This window comes from Bison bison, unplaced genomic scaffold (assembly GCF_000754665.1).
Source record: "Bison bison bison isolate TAMUID 2011002044 unplaced genomic scaffold, Bison_UMD1.0 scf7180017864180, whole genome shotgun sequence".
In the NCBI taxonomy this organism is placed as follows: domain Eukaryota; kingdom Metazoa; phylum Chordata; class Mammalia; order Artiodactyla; family Bovidae; genus Bison; species Bison bison.
Genome location: NW_011494752.1, coordinates 1,213,546 through 1,229,208, shown reverse-complemented (window position 1 = coordinate 1,229,208; position 15,663 = coordinate 1,213,546). Strand labels below are relative to the sequence as shown.

Sequence of the window (15,663 nt, the reverse complement as noted above, 5' to 3'; positions counted from 1 at the left end):
GAGGGTCCCAAGAGGCAGAGAGTACGTGGGTGCCATTCCTTGCAGAGCAAAAACCCTGACCAGAGTGGTCATTTCCAGGCTTACAGTTTGCATGATCAAAAGGCTGCAGGAAGGGAAGGGATGTGAAGGAGACATAAGTGAGTTCTGTTGAACAGCTGGAAGGTGCTTCCCTCTCTGGACTCGGTCATCATAGAAGATGGGTGACTCACGTCCAGAGGGCAGGAAGGCCCTGGACAGGTGGACCAGAATGAAAGCTCATCCATCAGCTTTACTTCTTCCTTCTGCCTTCTCTGACTTAGCTTCCCAGAACTCTGTGTGGGAGTCAAGTGCCGGGCTGTAGAAGAAGGTAGATGGATGCTACAGAGATGCCCAACTGAACACCTGAAGTAGGCCACAGGAGTTAGAGTGAAACAGAACTCTGATATGGTGGTGCTGGTGGTCACGGGGCCCTGGTCTTCTGGTTGCGGAAGGTGTGGGGTGGTCTTCAACCTGAGTGGTGCCTTGGGGCAAGGGAGAAGGAAGAAGGACAGGGACAGGAGAGAGTTCCAGAACCTGAGAACACAATCCTGAGAGTGACCTCACTGCGGCCCCAGGATTCTGGAACCTGGACTGCCTGATGGGCCCTATATGAAAGATGTAGTAGGGAAAAGGAGCGACAGCTGGCTAAAGGGGCCCCCCCACAATCCTCCCCGACACCCTAGGAGAGCAGCCTCTCTCCGCTGATCCCAGGGTGCCATGGAGATGGAGAGCGCGGCGGCCTCCACACGGTTCCACCAGCCTCACATGGAGAGGAAGATGAGTGCGATGACCTGTGAGATCTTCAACGAGCTTAGGCTAGAGGGCAAGCTCTGCGACGTGGTCATCAAGGTCAATGGCTTTGAGTTCAATGCCCACAAGAACATCCTCTGTAGCTGCAGTTCCTACTTTAGGTATAACAGGGTTGCTGAACTAAGCCAAAGGGGGAACTGGGCTCATTCTGAGACATTTTGGTTCATTTCATGTTTCCCACCCCATGATCTTAAGTTTAGGGATCCTGTCAAAGCCCTGGGCTTCTGTAGACTGGCTTCTTTGTAGACGGGCCTCTGAAGAGGCCCAATCAGGGCCGGAGCCTCTCTGGTTTTCAACTGAACTTCAACCAGCTGTTGGTGGGTCAGGTGCTTTTTTTTTCTTTGATTTGCACCCACACCAACCTTTGGGATAGTTGGACACCTGTACTGGATTTCCTACTTAAACCTAGGTAACAATGCCACCTCAGCTACCCCTTAAGCCCCTGAGACTGTTTCAGGCAGGGTGATAAATTAACAAGGATAGAGAGGGTGGGAAGGGGGGTGAAGGGAAAGAATCCAGGAAATATTTATCAGAAATAAAAGGAAGTTTGAGCCGAAAGTGTTGTAATCAGGAAGGTAAAGAGCTATCTTGCTTATGAGCTGAAAATATTTGAGTACTCAGTTCCAATGAAGATATGGTAAGTGTGTCCCACCTAAAAATTCTCATTCATGTAAACTTAGAGCAAGGTATACAAAAAGGTCGAATAGCGCATATTTTAAGTGGACTTTTGCAGGCCACACAGTCTTTGTCACAACTACTCCACTCTGCTTTCAGTGCAATAGCAGCCATGTTTTGTTGTTGTTCAGTCGCCCAGTTGTGTCTGACTCTTCATGACCCCATGGATTGCAGCACGCCAGGCCTCCCTGTCCCTCACCATCACCCAGAGTATACCCAAGTTCATGTGCATGGTATCGGTGATGTCATACAGCCATCTCATCCTCTGATGCCCTCTTCTCCTTCTGCCCTCAATCTTTCCCAGTATCAGGGTCTTTTCCAATGAGTCAGCTCTTTGCATCAGGTGACCAACATATTGGAGCTTCAGCTTCAGCATCAGTCCTTCCAATGAATATTCAGGGTTGATTTCCTTTAAGATTGACTTGCTGTCCAAGGGGCTCTCAAGAGTCTTCTCCAGCACCACTGTTCGAACACAACAATTCTTCGGTGCTCTGCCTTCTTTATGGTCCAGCTCTCACCATACATGATTACTGGAAAGACCATAGCCGTGACTATACAGACCTTTGTTGGCAAAGCAATGTCTTTGCTTTTCAACACACTAAGTTTGTCACAGCTTTCCTGCCAAGAAGCAATTGTCTTCTGATTTCATGGCTGCAGTCACCATCCACAGTGATTTTAGAACCCAAGAAGAGGAAATCTGTCACTGCTTCCACCATTTTCCCTTCTATTTGCCATGAAGTGATGGGGCTGGATGCCATAATCTTAGTTTTTTTAATATTTAGTTTTAAGCCGGCTTTTTTTACTCTCCTCCTTTACCCTCATCAAGAGGTTCTTTAGTTCCTCTTCACTTTCTGCTATTAGAGTGTTATCATCCACATATCTGAGGTTGTTGATGTTTCTCCTGGCAATCTTGATTCCAGCTTGTAACTCATCCAGCCTGACATTTCTCAAGAAGTGCTCAGCATGTAAGTTAAATTAACAGGGTGACAGCAAACAGCTTTATCATATTCCTTCCTCAATCCTGAACCAGTCAGTTATTCCACACAGGGTTCTAACTGTTGCTTCTTGACCCACATACAGGTTTCTCAGAGGACAGGTAAGATGGTCTGATATCCCCATCTCTTTGAGAGTTTTCCACAGTTTGTTATGATCCACACAGTCAAAGGCTTTAGTGTGGTCGATGAAACAGAGGTAGATGTTTTTCTGGAATTCCCTTGCTTTCTCTGTGATCCAATGAATGTTGGCAATTTGATTTCTGGTTCCTCTGCCTTTTCTAAACCTAACTTGGACATCTGAAAGTTCTCGGTTCACGTAATGCTGAAATCTAGCATGCAGGATTTTGAGCATAACCTTACTAACATGAGAGATGAGTGCAATTGTCTGGTGGTTTGAACGTTCTTTAGTACTGCCCTTCTTGGGAATTGGGATGAGGATTGACCTTTTCCAGTGCTGTGGCCATTAGTGGGTTTTCCAGATTTGCTGACGTATTGAGTGCAGCACTTTGATAGCATCATCTTTTAGGATTTTTAAATAGCTCTACTGGAATTCCATCACATTGACTAGCTCTATTTATTTATTTTTAATAATTTATATTTTTACTTTTGACTTTGCTGGGTTTTCATTGCTGCGCGTGGGCTTTCTCTAGTTGTGGAGAGTGGGAGCTACTCTCTAGTTGCAGTTTACAAGCTTCTCATTGCAAAGCTCAGGCTCCGTAGCTATGGCACACAGGCTTAATTACTCTGCGATATGTGGAATCTTCGTGGACCAGTGATTGAACCTGTGTCTCCTGCATTGGCAAGCAGATTCTTAACCTCTGGACCACCAGGGAAGTCCCACTAGCTTTACTGACAGCAGTGCTTTCTAAGGCCCACTTGACTTCACACTCCAGAAGGTCTGACTCTGGATACCTTTCTGTGGTAAAGGGACTTGCATAACTCAATGAAGCTCTGAGCCATGCCATGTAGGGCCACCCGAGATGGACGGGTCACAGTGGAGAGTTCTGACTAAACAAGGGAATGGCAAACCACCCCAGTATACTTGCCATGAGAGCCCCATGAAATGTATAAAAAGACAAAAAGATATGACACTGAAAGATGAGTCCCCAGGTTGGAAGGTGTCCAATATGCTACTGGGAAGAGTGAAGGACAACTACTAACAGCCCCAGAAAGAATGAAGCAGCTGGGCCAAAGCGGAAATGACGCTCAGTTATGGATGTGTTTGGTGATGAAAGTAAAATCTAGTGCTGCAAAGAACAGTAGCATAGGAACCTGGAATGTTAGGTCCATAAATCAAGGTAAACTGGACATGGTCAAGCAGGAGATGGTAAGAATAAACATCAATATTTTAGGAATCAGTGGACTAAAATATACAGAAATGGGCAAATTTAATTTCAGTTCAGTTCAGTAGCTCAGTCGTGTCCAGCTCTTTGTGACCCCACGGACTTTAACATGCCAGGCTTCCCTGTCTATCACCAACTCCCAGAGCTTGCTCAAACTCATGTCCATCAAGTTGGTGATGCCATCCAACCATCTCATCCTCTGTCGTCCCCTTCTCCTCCTGCCTTCAGTCTTTCCCAGTATCAGGGTCTTTTCCAATAAATCAGTTCTTTGCATCAGGTGGCCAAAGTATTGGAGTTTCAGCTTTAGTATCAGTCCTTCCAATGAATATTCAGGACTTCCTTTAGGATCGACTGGTTTGATTTCCTTGCTGACCAAGGCACTCTCAAGAGTCTTCTCCAACACCACAGTTCAAAGGCATCAATTCTTTGGCGCTCAGCTTTCTTTATAGTCCAATTCTCACATCCATACATGACTACTGGAAAAACCATAGCTTTGAATAGACGGACCTTTGTTGGCAAAGTAATGTCTCTGCTTTTTAATATGCTTTCAGAGTCGGACACAACTGAAGCAACTTAGCAGCAGCAGCTAGGTGGTCATAGCTTTTCTTCCAAAGAGCAAACATCTTTTAATTTCATGGCTGCAGTCACCATTTGCAGTGATTTTGGTGCCCAAAAAAATAAAGTCTGTCACTGTTTCCACTGTTTCCCCATCTATTTGCCATGAAGTGGTGGGACCAGATGCCATGATCTTAGTTTTTTGAATGTTGAGTTTTAAGCCAGGTTTTTCACTCTCCTCTTTCACCTTCATCAAGAGGCTCTTTAGTTCTTCTTTGCTTTCTGCTATAAGGGTGGTGTCATCCACGTATCTGAGGTTATTGATATTTCTCCTGGCAATCTTGATTCCAGCTTGTGCTTCATCCAGCCCAGCATTTCACATGATGTACTTTGCATATAAGTTAAATAAGTAGGGTATCCTTGACATACTCGTTTACCAATATGGAACCAGTCCATTGTTCCGTGTCCAGTTCTAACTGTTGCTTTTTGACCTGTATACAGATTTCTTAGGAGGCAGGTAAGGTGGTCTGGTATTCCCATCTTTTGAAGAATTTTCCAGTTTGTTGTGATCCACACAGTCAAAGGCTTTGGCGTAGTCAATAAAGCAGAAGTAGATGCTTTTCTGGAACTCTCTTGCTTTTTCGATGATCCAACATATTGGCAATTTGATCTCTGGTTCTTCTGCCTTTTCTAAACCCAGCTTGAACATCTGGAAGTTCTCAGTTCACATACTGTTGAAGCCTGGCTTGGAGAACTTTGAGCATTACTTTGCTAGCATGTGAGATGACTGCAATTGTGCGGTAGTCTGAACATTATGGCATTGCCTTTCTTGGGGATTGGAATGAAAATTGACTTTTTCCAGTCCTGTGGCCACTGCTGAGTTTTCCAAATTTGCTGGCATATTGAGTGCAGCACTTTCACAGCATCATCTTTTAGGATTTGAAATAGCTCAACTGGAATTCCATCACCTCCACTAGCTTTGTTCATAGTGATGCTTCCTAAGGCCGACTTGACTTCACATTCCAGGATGTCTGGCTCTAGGTGAGTGATCACACCATCATGGTTATCTGGGTCATTAAGATCTTTTTTGTATAGTTCTTCTGTGTATACTTGCCACCTTTTCTTAATAACTTCTGCTGTTAGGTCCATACCATTTCTGTCCGTTATTGTGCCCACCTTTGCATGAAATGTTCCCTTGGCATCTCTAATTTTCTTGAAGAGATCTCTAGTCTTTCCCATTCTATTGTTTTCCTCTATTTCTTGGCATTGATCACTGAAGATTTTCTTATCTCTCCTTGTTATTCTTTGGAACTCTGCATTCAAATGGGTATATATTTCCTTTTCTCCTTTGCCTTTCACTTCTCTTCTTCTTTAATCTATTTGTAAGGCCTCCTCAGGCAACCATTTTGCATTTCTTTTTCTTGGAGATGGTCTTGATCACTGCCTCCTGTACAATGTCACCAACCTCCGTCCATAGTTCTTCAGGTACTCTGTCTATCAGATCTAATCCCTTGAATCTACTTGTCACTTCCACTGTATAATCATAAGGGATTTGATTTAGGTCACATATGAATGGCTCAGTGGTTTTCCCTACTTTCTTCAATTTAAGTCTGAATTTTGCAATAAGGTGTTCATGATCTGAGCCACAGTCAGCTCCCAGTCTTGTTTATGCTGATTGTATAGAGCTTCTCCATCTTTGGCTGCAAAGAATATAATCAATCTTATTTTGATATTGACCAACTAGTGATGTTCCTGTGCAGAGTCTTCTCTGGTATTGTTGGAAGAGGGTGTTTGCTATGACCAGTGCATTCTTTTGGCAAAACTCTGTTAGCCTTTGCCCTGCTTCATTCTGTACTCCAAGGCCAAATTTTCCTGTTACTCCAGGTATCTCTTTACTTGCTACTTTTGCATTCCAGTCCCGTATGATGAAAAGGACATCTTTTTTTGGCATTAGTTCTAGAAGGTCTTGTAGCTATTCATAGAACCATTCAACTTTACCTTCTTCAGCATTAGTCGTTGGGGCATAGACTTGAATTACTGTGATAATGAATGGTTTGCCTTGAAAACGAACAGAGATCATTCTGTAATTTTTGAGACTGCACCCAAGTACTGCATTTCAGACTCTTTTGTTGACTATGAGGGCTACTCTATTTATCCTAAGGGATTCTTGCCCACAAAAGTAGATATAATGGTCATCTAAATTAAATTCATCCATTCCAGTCCATTTTAGTTTACCGATTCCTAAAATGTCAGTGTTCACTCTTGCCATCTCCTGTTTGACCACTTCTAATTTATCTTGATTCGTGGACTTAACACTGCAGGTTCCTATGCAATATTGTTCTTTACAGCATCAGACTTTACTTCCATCAGTAGTCATTTAATTTGGTTGGACCATTATATCTAGTACTGCAGGCAAGAATCCAATAGAATAAATGGAGTAGCCCTCATAGTCAACAAAAGAGTGTGAAATGCAGTACTTGGATGTTACATCAAAAGTGACAGAATGATCTCGGTTCATTTCCAAGGCAAACCATTTCAACATCACAGTAATTCAAGTCCATGTCCCAACCACCGATGCCAAAGAAGCTGAAGTTGATCACCTCTGTGAAGACATAGAAGACCTCCTAGAACTAACACCAAAAACAGATGTTCTATTCATCACTGGGGATTGGAATGCAAAAGTAGGAATTCAAGAAAACCTAACAGGCAAGTAACAGGCAAGTTTGACCTTGGAATACAAAATGAAGCAGGGCAAAGGCTAACAGAATTCTGCCAAGAGAATGCACTGGTCATAGCAAATACCCTTTTTCAACAACACAAGAGACGACTTTACACATGGACATCACCATATGGTCAATACCGAAATCAAATTGATTACACTCTTTGCAGTCAAAGACAGAGAAGCTATATACAGTCAGCAAAAACAAGACTTGGAACTGACTGTCGCTCAGACTATCAGCTTCTCATAACAAAATTCAGGCTTAAACTAAAGAAAGCGGGGAAAACCACTAGGCCAGCCAGGTACGACTTGAATCAAATCCCCTATGAATACCATTGGAGGTGATGAATAGATTCAAGGGATTAGATCTAGTAAACAGCGTGCCTGAAGAAGTGTGGACAGAGGTATGTAATATTGTACAGGAGGCAGCAAACAAAACCATCCCAAAGAAAAGCAAGAAGGCAAAGTGGTTACCGGAGGAGCCTTCACAAATAGCTGCAGAAAGAAGAGAAGTGAAAAAGCAAGAGAGGAAGGGAAAGGTACATCCAACTAAACGCAGAGTTTCAGAATAGAAAGGAGAGACAAGAAGGCCTTCTTCAATGAACAATGCAAAGATATAGAGGAAAACAACAGAAGGGGAAAGACTAGAGATCTCTTTAGGAAAATTGGAAATACCAAGGGAACATTTCACCCAAAGATGGGCACAATAAAGGATAGAGACAGTGGAGACCTAGTAGAAGCAGAAGAGATCAAGGAGAACTGGAAAATAGCCATGGACAATTCTAACTGAAAGGACATGGCTGTGTTCCAATAAAATTATTTTATTATCAAAATTTGAATTTATTATAATTTCCAGGTGTCACAATATTTTTCCCAATTTAAAAATGTAAAAAAATTCTTAACTCTTGGGCAGGACAAAAATAGAGGAGTTAGGTTGAATTTGGCCCAGAGGCTATAGGTTTGCAGACTTCTTTGATAGAGAATTTGATCTCTGAGCCCATATTTCCTTAAACTTCCTAGAAAAAGGATGCAAAAATATATTAGGGCAGGGACTTCTGCAACACCTAGAAAAGTACCTAGCTATTTAGAAAGGACCCAATAAATAATTGTGGAATAGTGGTCATTTATTCATTCAATAATTTCTTATTGAGTGCCTATTTTGTGACAGGTACTGGAAAAAAAAACAACACATAAATATTCCTGTTCTCATTAAGTTTACCTTTGAATAGGGGTAATAGGCATTTAATAAAATATATATCTGATCATAATTGCTAGGGAAAAAGAAGATAGGGAGTGGTTATTTTAAATAGGATTACCATTTTGCTGACAAAGTGACATTTGAGGAAAGACTTTCAGGGGGTGAAGTCTTAGAAGATATGGAAGTCTGGGGCAGGGGGGTGGCGGGGAGCCTTCCAGGCCAAGTAGAAAGCAAAGTGCAAAGGACCCAAGATGGAAGCATCTCTGGTGTATTCAAGGAAAGCAAGGCCAGCAGGGCTGGAATAAGGTGAGAAGGAAGGCGAGAGGAAATATGATTAGAGAGGTATTCATGGTCCAGATCTCAGGGGTCTTTTGTAGTCCCTGGTAAGGATTTCATATTTTACTCTGTAAATAACAAGGGAAGCCAGTGGAAGTTTCTGAGTGGAAGAAGAGCATAAACTCATAAGGATCACTCTGGGGGCTGGGATAAGACTGTAAACTCTGGAGATGTCAAGGGCAGAAGCAGAGAGATCAGTTAGGGCAGGGGTCCCCAACCTCCAGGTCACAGACTGATACCGGCCTATTAGGAACCAGGCTGCACAGCAGGTGAGTGGCGGGCAGGTGAAGCTTGTATTTACAGCCTGTGCCCATCACTCTCACGACTGCCTGAGCTCCACCTCCTGTGAGATAAGTGGCAGCATTAGATTCTCACAGGAGCAGGAATCCTACTGTGAACTATGCATGCGAGGGATCTAGGTTGCAGGCTCCTTATGAGAATCATCCTGAAACCATCCCTACCTCCCAGTGCATGGAAAAATTGTTTTCCACAAAACTGGTGCATGGTGCCAAAAAGGTTGAGGACTGCTGAGTTAGGGGGTTTATTCGCAATAATCGAGGAAACAGATGGCAGTGGCTCAGACTAAGAAGGTAGCAACAGGAGTGGTGCGAAGTGATCAGATTCTGGATATGAATAATACTTGTTTTAAAAGTGTATTTGCTCAAGTTTAATTTCTTTAATTGGGGTAGAGTTTGATGGACAATGGGCTGAGACAGAAAAGACCTGGGTCATACTACCAGCTGTAGATCTCAATTTCTCCATCCCTAAAATGGGGAAAAGGGCTACTGATCATGAAAATAGGAATAAAAGTGACCAAAGATCTTGGAAAGGTTCTTTTGCCCATTATATAAAGCCTACTCTCCTCCCTCTTACCTCACACCGATGTATTTCCAATATATTGTGTGCTATTTGGAAAATGTCCAAACTCTCCACAAGAAAAGGGTGGGGGTGGGGGGCGGGGAAAACATGGCAGACCAGAGAGAAATATTTCAGTGACTGCTAGTTTTTGTCTCTCTTCCAGAGCTTTGTTTACAAGTGGCTGGAACAACACTGAAAAGAAAGTATACAACATCCCTGGCATTTCCCCTGACATGATGAAGCTGATTATCGAATACGCATACACCCGGACGGTCCCCATCACACCGGATAATGTGGAGAAACTCTTGGCTGCTGCAGACCAGTTTAACATCATGGGTATTGTCAGGGGTTGCTGTGAGTTCCTCAAGTCGGAACTGTGCTTGGATAACTGTATCGGCATCTGCAAGTTCACGGACTACTACTACTGCCCTGAGCTGAGGCAGAAAGCCTACATGTTCATACTGCACAACTTTGAGGAGATGGTCAAAGTCTCAGCAGAGTTTTTAGAGCTCTCAGTCACTGAACTTAAGGATATCATTGAGAAAGATGAGCTCAACGTCAAACAAGAAGATGCTGTATTTGAGGCCATTTTAAAATGGATTTCTCATGACCCCCAAAATAGGAAGCAGCATATTTCAGTTTTGCTTCCCAAGGTCATTTAGTTATTTTTTTGTGGGATGCTTTAATTGTTCACTGTTCTTTTTCTGGCTGAGCCATGTGACTTGTGGGATCTTAGTTCCACGAAGTGAAGTGAAAGTCGCTCAGTCGTGTCTGACTCTTTGCGACCCCATGGACTATACAGTTCGTGGAATTCTCCAGGCCAGAATACTGGAGTGGGTAGCCATTCCCTTCTCCAGGGGATCTTCCCAACCCAGGGATCAACTCCAGGTCTCTCACATTGCAGGCAGATTCTTTACCAGCTGAGCCACAAGGGAAGCCCAAGAACACTGGAGTGGGTAGCCTGTCCCTTCAGCAGATCTTCCCGACCCAGGAATCAAACGGGGGTCTCCTGCATTGCAGGTGGATTCTTTACCAACTGAGTCAGTTCCGTGCCCAGGGATCAAAGCCATGCCCCTAGCATGGAGGTTCACTTGGAGTCCTAACTACTGGACTACCAGGGAATTCCCTTAATTGCTCACTTTTGATTCATTAATCCCAGAGGAATTGTCCCAAGGACTACACTCAGACGTTTGACAGATGCCAGAGTTGTCGTTATATTTATATATATACTTATATATAACATATATATAAATATATACTTATATATGTGGACTTCTCAGGTGGCACTAGTGGTAAAGAACCTGCCTGCCAATGCAGGAGATGTAAGAGACTTGGGTTTGATCCCTGGGTTGGGAAGATCCCTTGGATGAGGGCATGGCAACCCACTCCAATATTCTTGCCTGGACAATCCACGGACAGAGGAGCCTGCTGGGCTCCGGTCCATAGGGTCACAAAGAGTTGGACACAACTGAAATGATTTAGCACGCAGTCACTTATAGATGTACATATGTAGAAGGCATCCTCTGCCATTCTCTGGAATTTTAAAGCTTTCTTCGCCCCTGGCATGGCTAGTTCCTTCTGCCCCAATTATTTTCTCTTTGACCAAAATTCTGATAGTGGGGGAAGGAGAAAGCAGGTCTTCAAAAGAATTCTAAAAGGTCTTCCTTTCACCTCTTTCCTTCTGTGAGTTTCCCCAACCAAAACAGGAGTTAGACTAGAAACCAGGTAATGAGCATTGCACTCAATTGTAACCATTTGGTGCTAATTCATGTTACTTTATATAGAGAGACATAGATATCCAATCACTGAACAAGGACCACAGCTTTTTCTGGTCTAAAAGTCCTGTCCAGGGGCCAAGGAATGGACTAGCCCTGTGACCACTTGAGGTGGCTTCTTTCTCACTCATTCTCAGCATCCAAATGTAAGTTACAAAAATGAAACATGACCCTAGCGCATTCAGTGGAGGCTGTGAAGTTGTGGGCTTAAGGACATGGGTTTTTCAGACACCTCACCTCATCTGAATGACTTTCTGTATTTCCTTCTTAGGTTCGCCTGGCCCTAATGCATGCTGAATATTTCATGAACAATGTTAAAATGAATGACTATGTCAAAGACAGTGAGGAATGCAAGCCAGTCATCATTAATGCCCTGAAGGCCATGTATGACCTAAATATGAATGGACCTTCTAATTCTGATTTCACCAACCCGCTCACCAGGCCCCGCTTGCCCTATGCCATCCTATTTGCAATTGGTGGCTGGAGTGGTGGGAGCCCCACCAATGCCATTGAGGCATATGATGCTCGGGCAGACAGATGGGTGAATGTCACTTGTGAGGAAGAGAGTCCTCGTGCCTACCATGGGGCAGCCTATTTGAAAGGCTATGTTTATATCATTGGGGGGTTCGATAGTGTGGACTATTTCAATAGTGTTAAGCGTTTTGACCCAGTCAAGAAAACCTGGCATCAGGTGGCCCCAATGCACTCGAGGCGTTGCTACGTCAGTGTGACAGTCCTCAGCAATTTTATTTACGCCATGGGAGGCTTTGACGGCTATGTGCGTCTCAACACTGCTGAACGTTATGAGCCAGAGACCAACCAGTGGACACTCATTGCCCCCATGCATGAGCAGAGGAGTGATGCGAGTGCCACAACACTCTACGGAAAGGTGAGCCCCCGGGGAAGGCGCAAGTAATGCTTTGTTCTTTGAGGTGGATGGAAAACAGAAGTGGCGGTATTCACCTTGCAATACTAACCCCTTCATCCAATGACTAAGTGGCCCTTTGTAACCATCTTTTACCTATTAAAAAGCAATGTGTGCACATGTGGAAAAAACTCAGACTGCAGACTGGCATCTGAAGTGTCCTCAGCCCCCAGCCACCATCTTTCCTTCTACTCCCCAGAAGTAATTTTACTCATCCTGGAACTCTCTTCACACAGGTCTACATATGTGGTGGGTTTAACGGGAACGAATGCCTGTTTACAGCAGAAGTGTACAACGCTGAGAGTAATCAGTGGACAGTCATAGCACCCATGAGAAGCAGGAGGAGTGGGATAGGTGTAATTGCTTATGGAGAACACGTATATGCGGTGAGTTTCTTTCCTACAACAAATTGATAGCCTAGGTTTTCTATTAGCAAATAGGTTTACACTACCAGTGGGAAGTATCTGAAAGCTTCTTATCCACGGAAGATGGTGGAAGAGGGAGGTATGAAATCACGGGTCCCCGGCAAGGAGGGGATCCTCAGTGCACAGAAGCGACGGTTAACAGCCAGTTGTGTTTCCTCTGCTGTCCACAGGTAGGCGGCTTTGACGGAGCTAATCGACTTAGGAGTGCAGAAGCCTACAGCCCAGTGGCTAACACCTGGCGCACAATCCCAACTATGTTTAATCCTCGTAGCAATTTTGGCATCGAGGTGGTAGACGACCTCTTGTTTGTGGTGGGTGGTTTTAATGGCTTTACCACCACCTTTAATGTTGAGTGCTATGATGAGAAGACTGACGAGTGGTATGATGCTCATGACATGAGTATATACCGCAGTGCTCTGAGCTGCTGTGTGGTACCAGGGCTGGCCAACGTTGGGGAATATGCAGCTAGACGGGACAACTTCACAGGACTAGCACTGCGAGATGAAGTAAAGTACTCTGCCTCGACAAGTACCCTACCTGTATAAGCCTCTTCATATTAGCTAATAAAAAGTCTAAGCAATAAGAATTAATTCTTTTTTTAAATAAATGCAGTGTTTAAACTTGTAAGAGTACTGGAAAATGTTCAACTTAAGGGAGCCAAGGGTTGGATGACGGAAGGGAGTACGAGGGGAAGAAGGAAGCAATTATATTCAATGGTCCATAATTAAAAGGAGAAATCACAGTGCAAGTCAGCTCTAAAGAAATACATTTATTTAAAACTTACATCAAGACGATTAGTAGCTCTAACACAGAACAAGGTAGCTTTAGGAACATAAAACAAGCTATTTTACAAGGTAATGTCTCAGACTGTCCTAAATTCTACATCTCTGACTTAATTAAAGGGAGACAGTCAAGATTATACTTGCGGTAAGACAGGGGCTCAATACTGCTAGCCCAGAAAACTCACTGTATCAACTTGAACTAAGTATTTATTTTACATATAATTCAATGAGCCCTTGCACATAGACCGTAAGATCTTCAACCACACAACAAGCACTACTTTTCAATGAGTGCAAGTGCATTAGGCTGAAGATTAAGTTAACAAGTGCTCTACTGTATGTGCTTCACGGTCAGACATTTGCAGTAATGGCCATATAGAGTAAGACAAGCCCAACAAAGGTAATCAACAGAGAGCGGTTATTTGGCTATCTAATTAAATTCCTTGAAGCAAAATGACTACTATATTGTGTTACTGTCACTGTATTACATCACTGGGCTATGAGCTGTTTTGTTTCCAATGACCAAAACATGGTATAATATAAGCATTATAATAAAAACAAAAATGGACTATTCTCAAGAAAGTAACAAGCTGGAGTGAAAAACTGTGCCAAAATGTTTAACAATTTGAAAAAGGAGAGACTGAATTGTTTCTCCAAATAGTCTAAGGTTAAATGACAACCTATAAACACCCTATTTTTCTAGTGTTGGCAGAGGACTTGCTTCACAATTCTTCATATTTGGAAAAGACATGAAATGTGGCTGAGACACCCTTTTTAGGCTTAGTTTGAGACAAGTACAAAAAACATCCCTTTGGTTATGCTTGATTAGGCCACGTAACTGAAATGTACAAAGAGCTTACCTGTCTACCTATAGTATAGTGTTCATATTAGAATTATGAAGCAGAGAATGAAGTATTTAAACATACCACATGCTACACTAGTCAAGAAACATAAAAGAGGAAAAAAGTAAGTGTGCTCTAGAAACTGCCTTACCGGCAGCCTGAAGAGTTTAATATACAAAAGCACACAAATCTGCCATAAACATTATCTTTCCAGCTTCAAACCTCTGTTCTACATAAAAAAAGATTTCAATTTATTTTTTGGTCCCAGAAATACTATACAAAACCAAGTAATCAAGACAAAACTGACATCCATAAAATTTTAGGTTTTCTTTTTTTTTAAAGCAAAATAATTTGAATTGGCACAGCAAAAGCAAAGTTGTATATCAAGATACACAAGACTAATCATGCAAATCAGACTCACAACTGCAAGTGAGAGGTATTACTTAAACACTAAGCTCATGACTGACATTCTCAATAAGTACACCGGGCTTTTTTTCTTTTTTTAAACCATGGTGGGGTGGGTATACTCAAAGGGTATCCATTCCAAGATCTAAGCAGCCTCACTTAAAGTTATATACAGTTCTTACTTTTTGATATAGTCAATTCCCCTCTTTTCCTTCTACAAAACAAAAGCAACAACAACAAAAAAGGTTTGCTTAAATACATGTTAAGCTGCCTTGTTAAAGCTGTATTTTTAACTGCTTAAATTGTCAAATGCAATCTTCAGTTTTCATTAAAAAGGAAATTTCTTTCCCAAAGAGACACTGCAGGCTGGTCATCATAATCAGAACCTTTCCAAATGCTGAGGGATGTTATTTCTAGTTTAAAATTTCAGAATGTCAGCCTTGAACAGATTTAAGCAAATCTGGTTTCCTTCCTTATTAACAAGTTAGTTAGGATATTTTAGAAACACAAGTTATCGATGTGAAATCACACATGTGAATTCAAATATGAAAATTAGGAATTCAGTGGTCAGAAACCCTGCACACATGATCATGCAAGGAAGGACTTACCCTCTCTTTCCAGCCATGGCCTAGGCTGCCTGCCGAGTTAAAAAACAACAGTTTCAATCACGTTTTCAAAACCAGATTATACCTAAATCTTATGAGTTATGGCTTCTGCTACATCATGTGAAAAAAAGACAACCCTACAAGTAACTTGGTAATGACTATCTCAGAAGACATCTCTGAGACCAAAAAAAAAAAAAAGCAATTAAAAAAACCTGACATCACACCCTCCTGGAAAGAAACTGGTACCTTAGTGAGCTACTAAATTATTTAACACCATCAAGAAAAGGAAGTTTGCTAATATAGTCTATCAGAGAGAAATGAGAAAGCCATTTAATGAGCTTTTCTGTCTTGCACAGACCTCTCACAACTAATCAGCAATTCTCAGAATCTAATAACTTTT

The 15,663-nt window shown here is 42.5% G+C and overlaps 1 protein-coding gene across 1 annotated transcript; it reads left to right on the top strand.

Annotated features, from left to right (window-relative positions):
* Window positions 1-483: 483 nt before the first annotated feature.
* Window positions 484-13,215, top strand: KLHL10 (kelch-like family member 10). The gene is made up of 5 exons (XM_010842535.1): window positions 484-929; window positions 9,671-10,160; window positions 11,554-12,171; window positions 12,444-12,593; window positions 12,803-13,215. Exons 1-5 carry the CDS (start codon window positions 736-738, stop codon window positions 13,175-13,177), a joined length of 1,827 nt encoding a protein of 608 aa, XP_010840837.1. The 5' UTR covers window positions 484-735; the 3' UTR covers window positions 13,178-13,215.
* The last annotated feature ends 2,448 nt before the right edge of the window (window positions 13,216-15,663 follow it).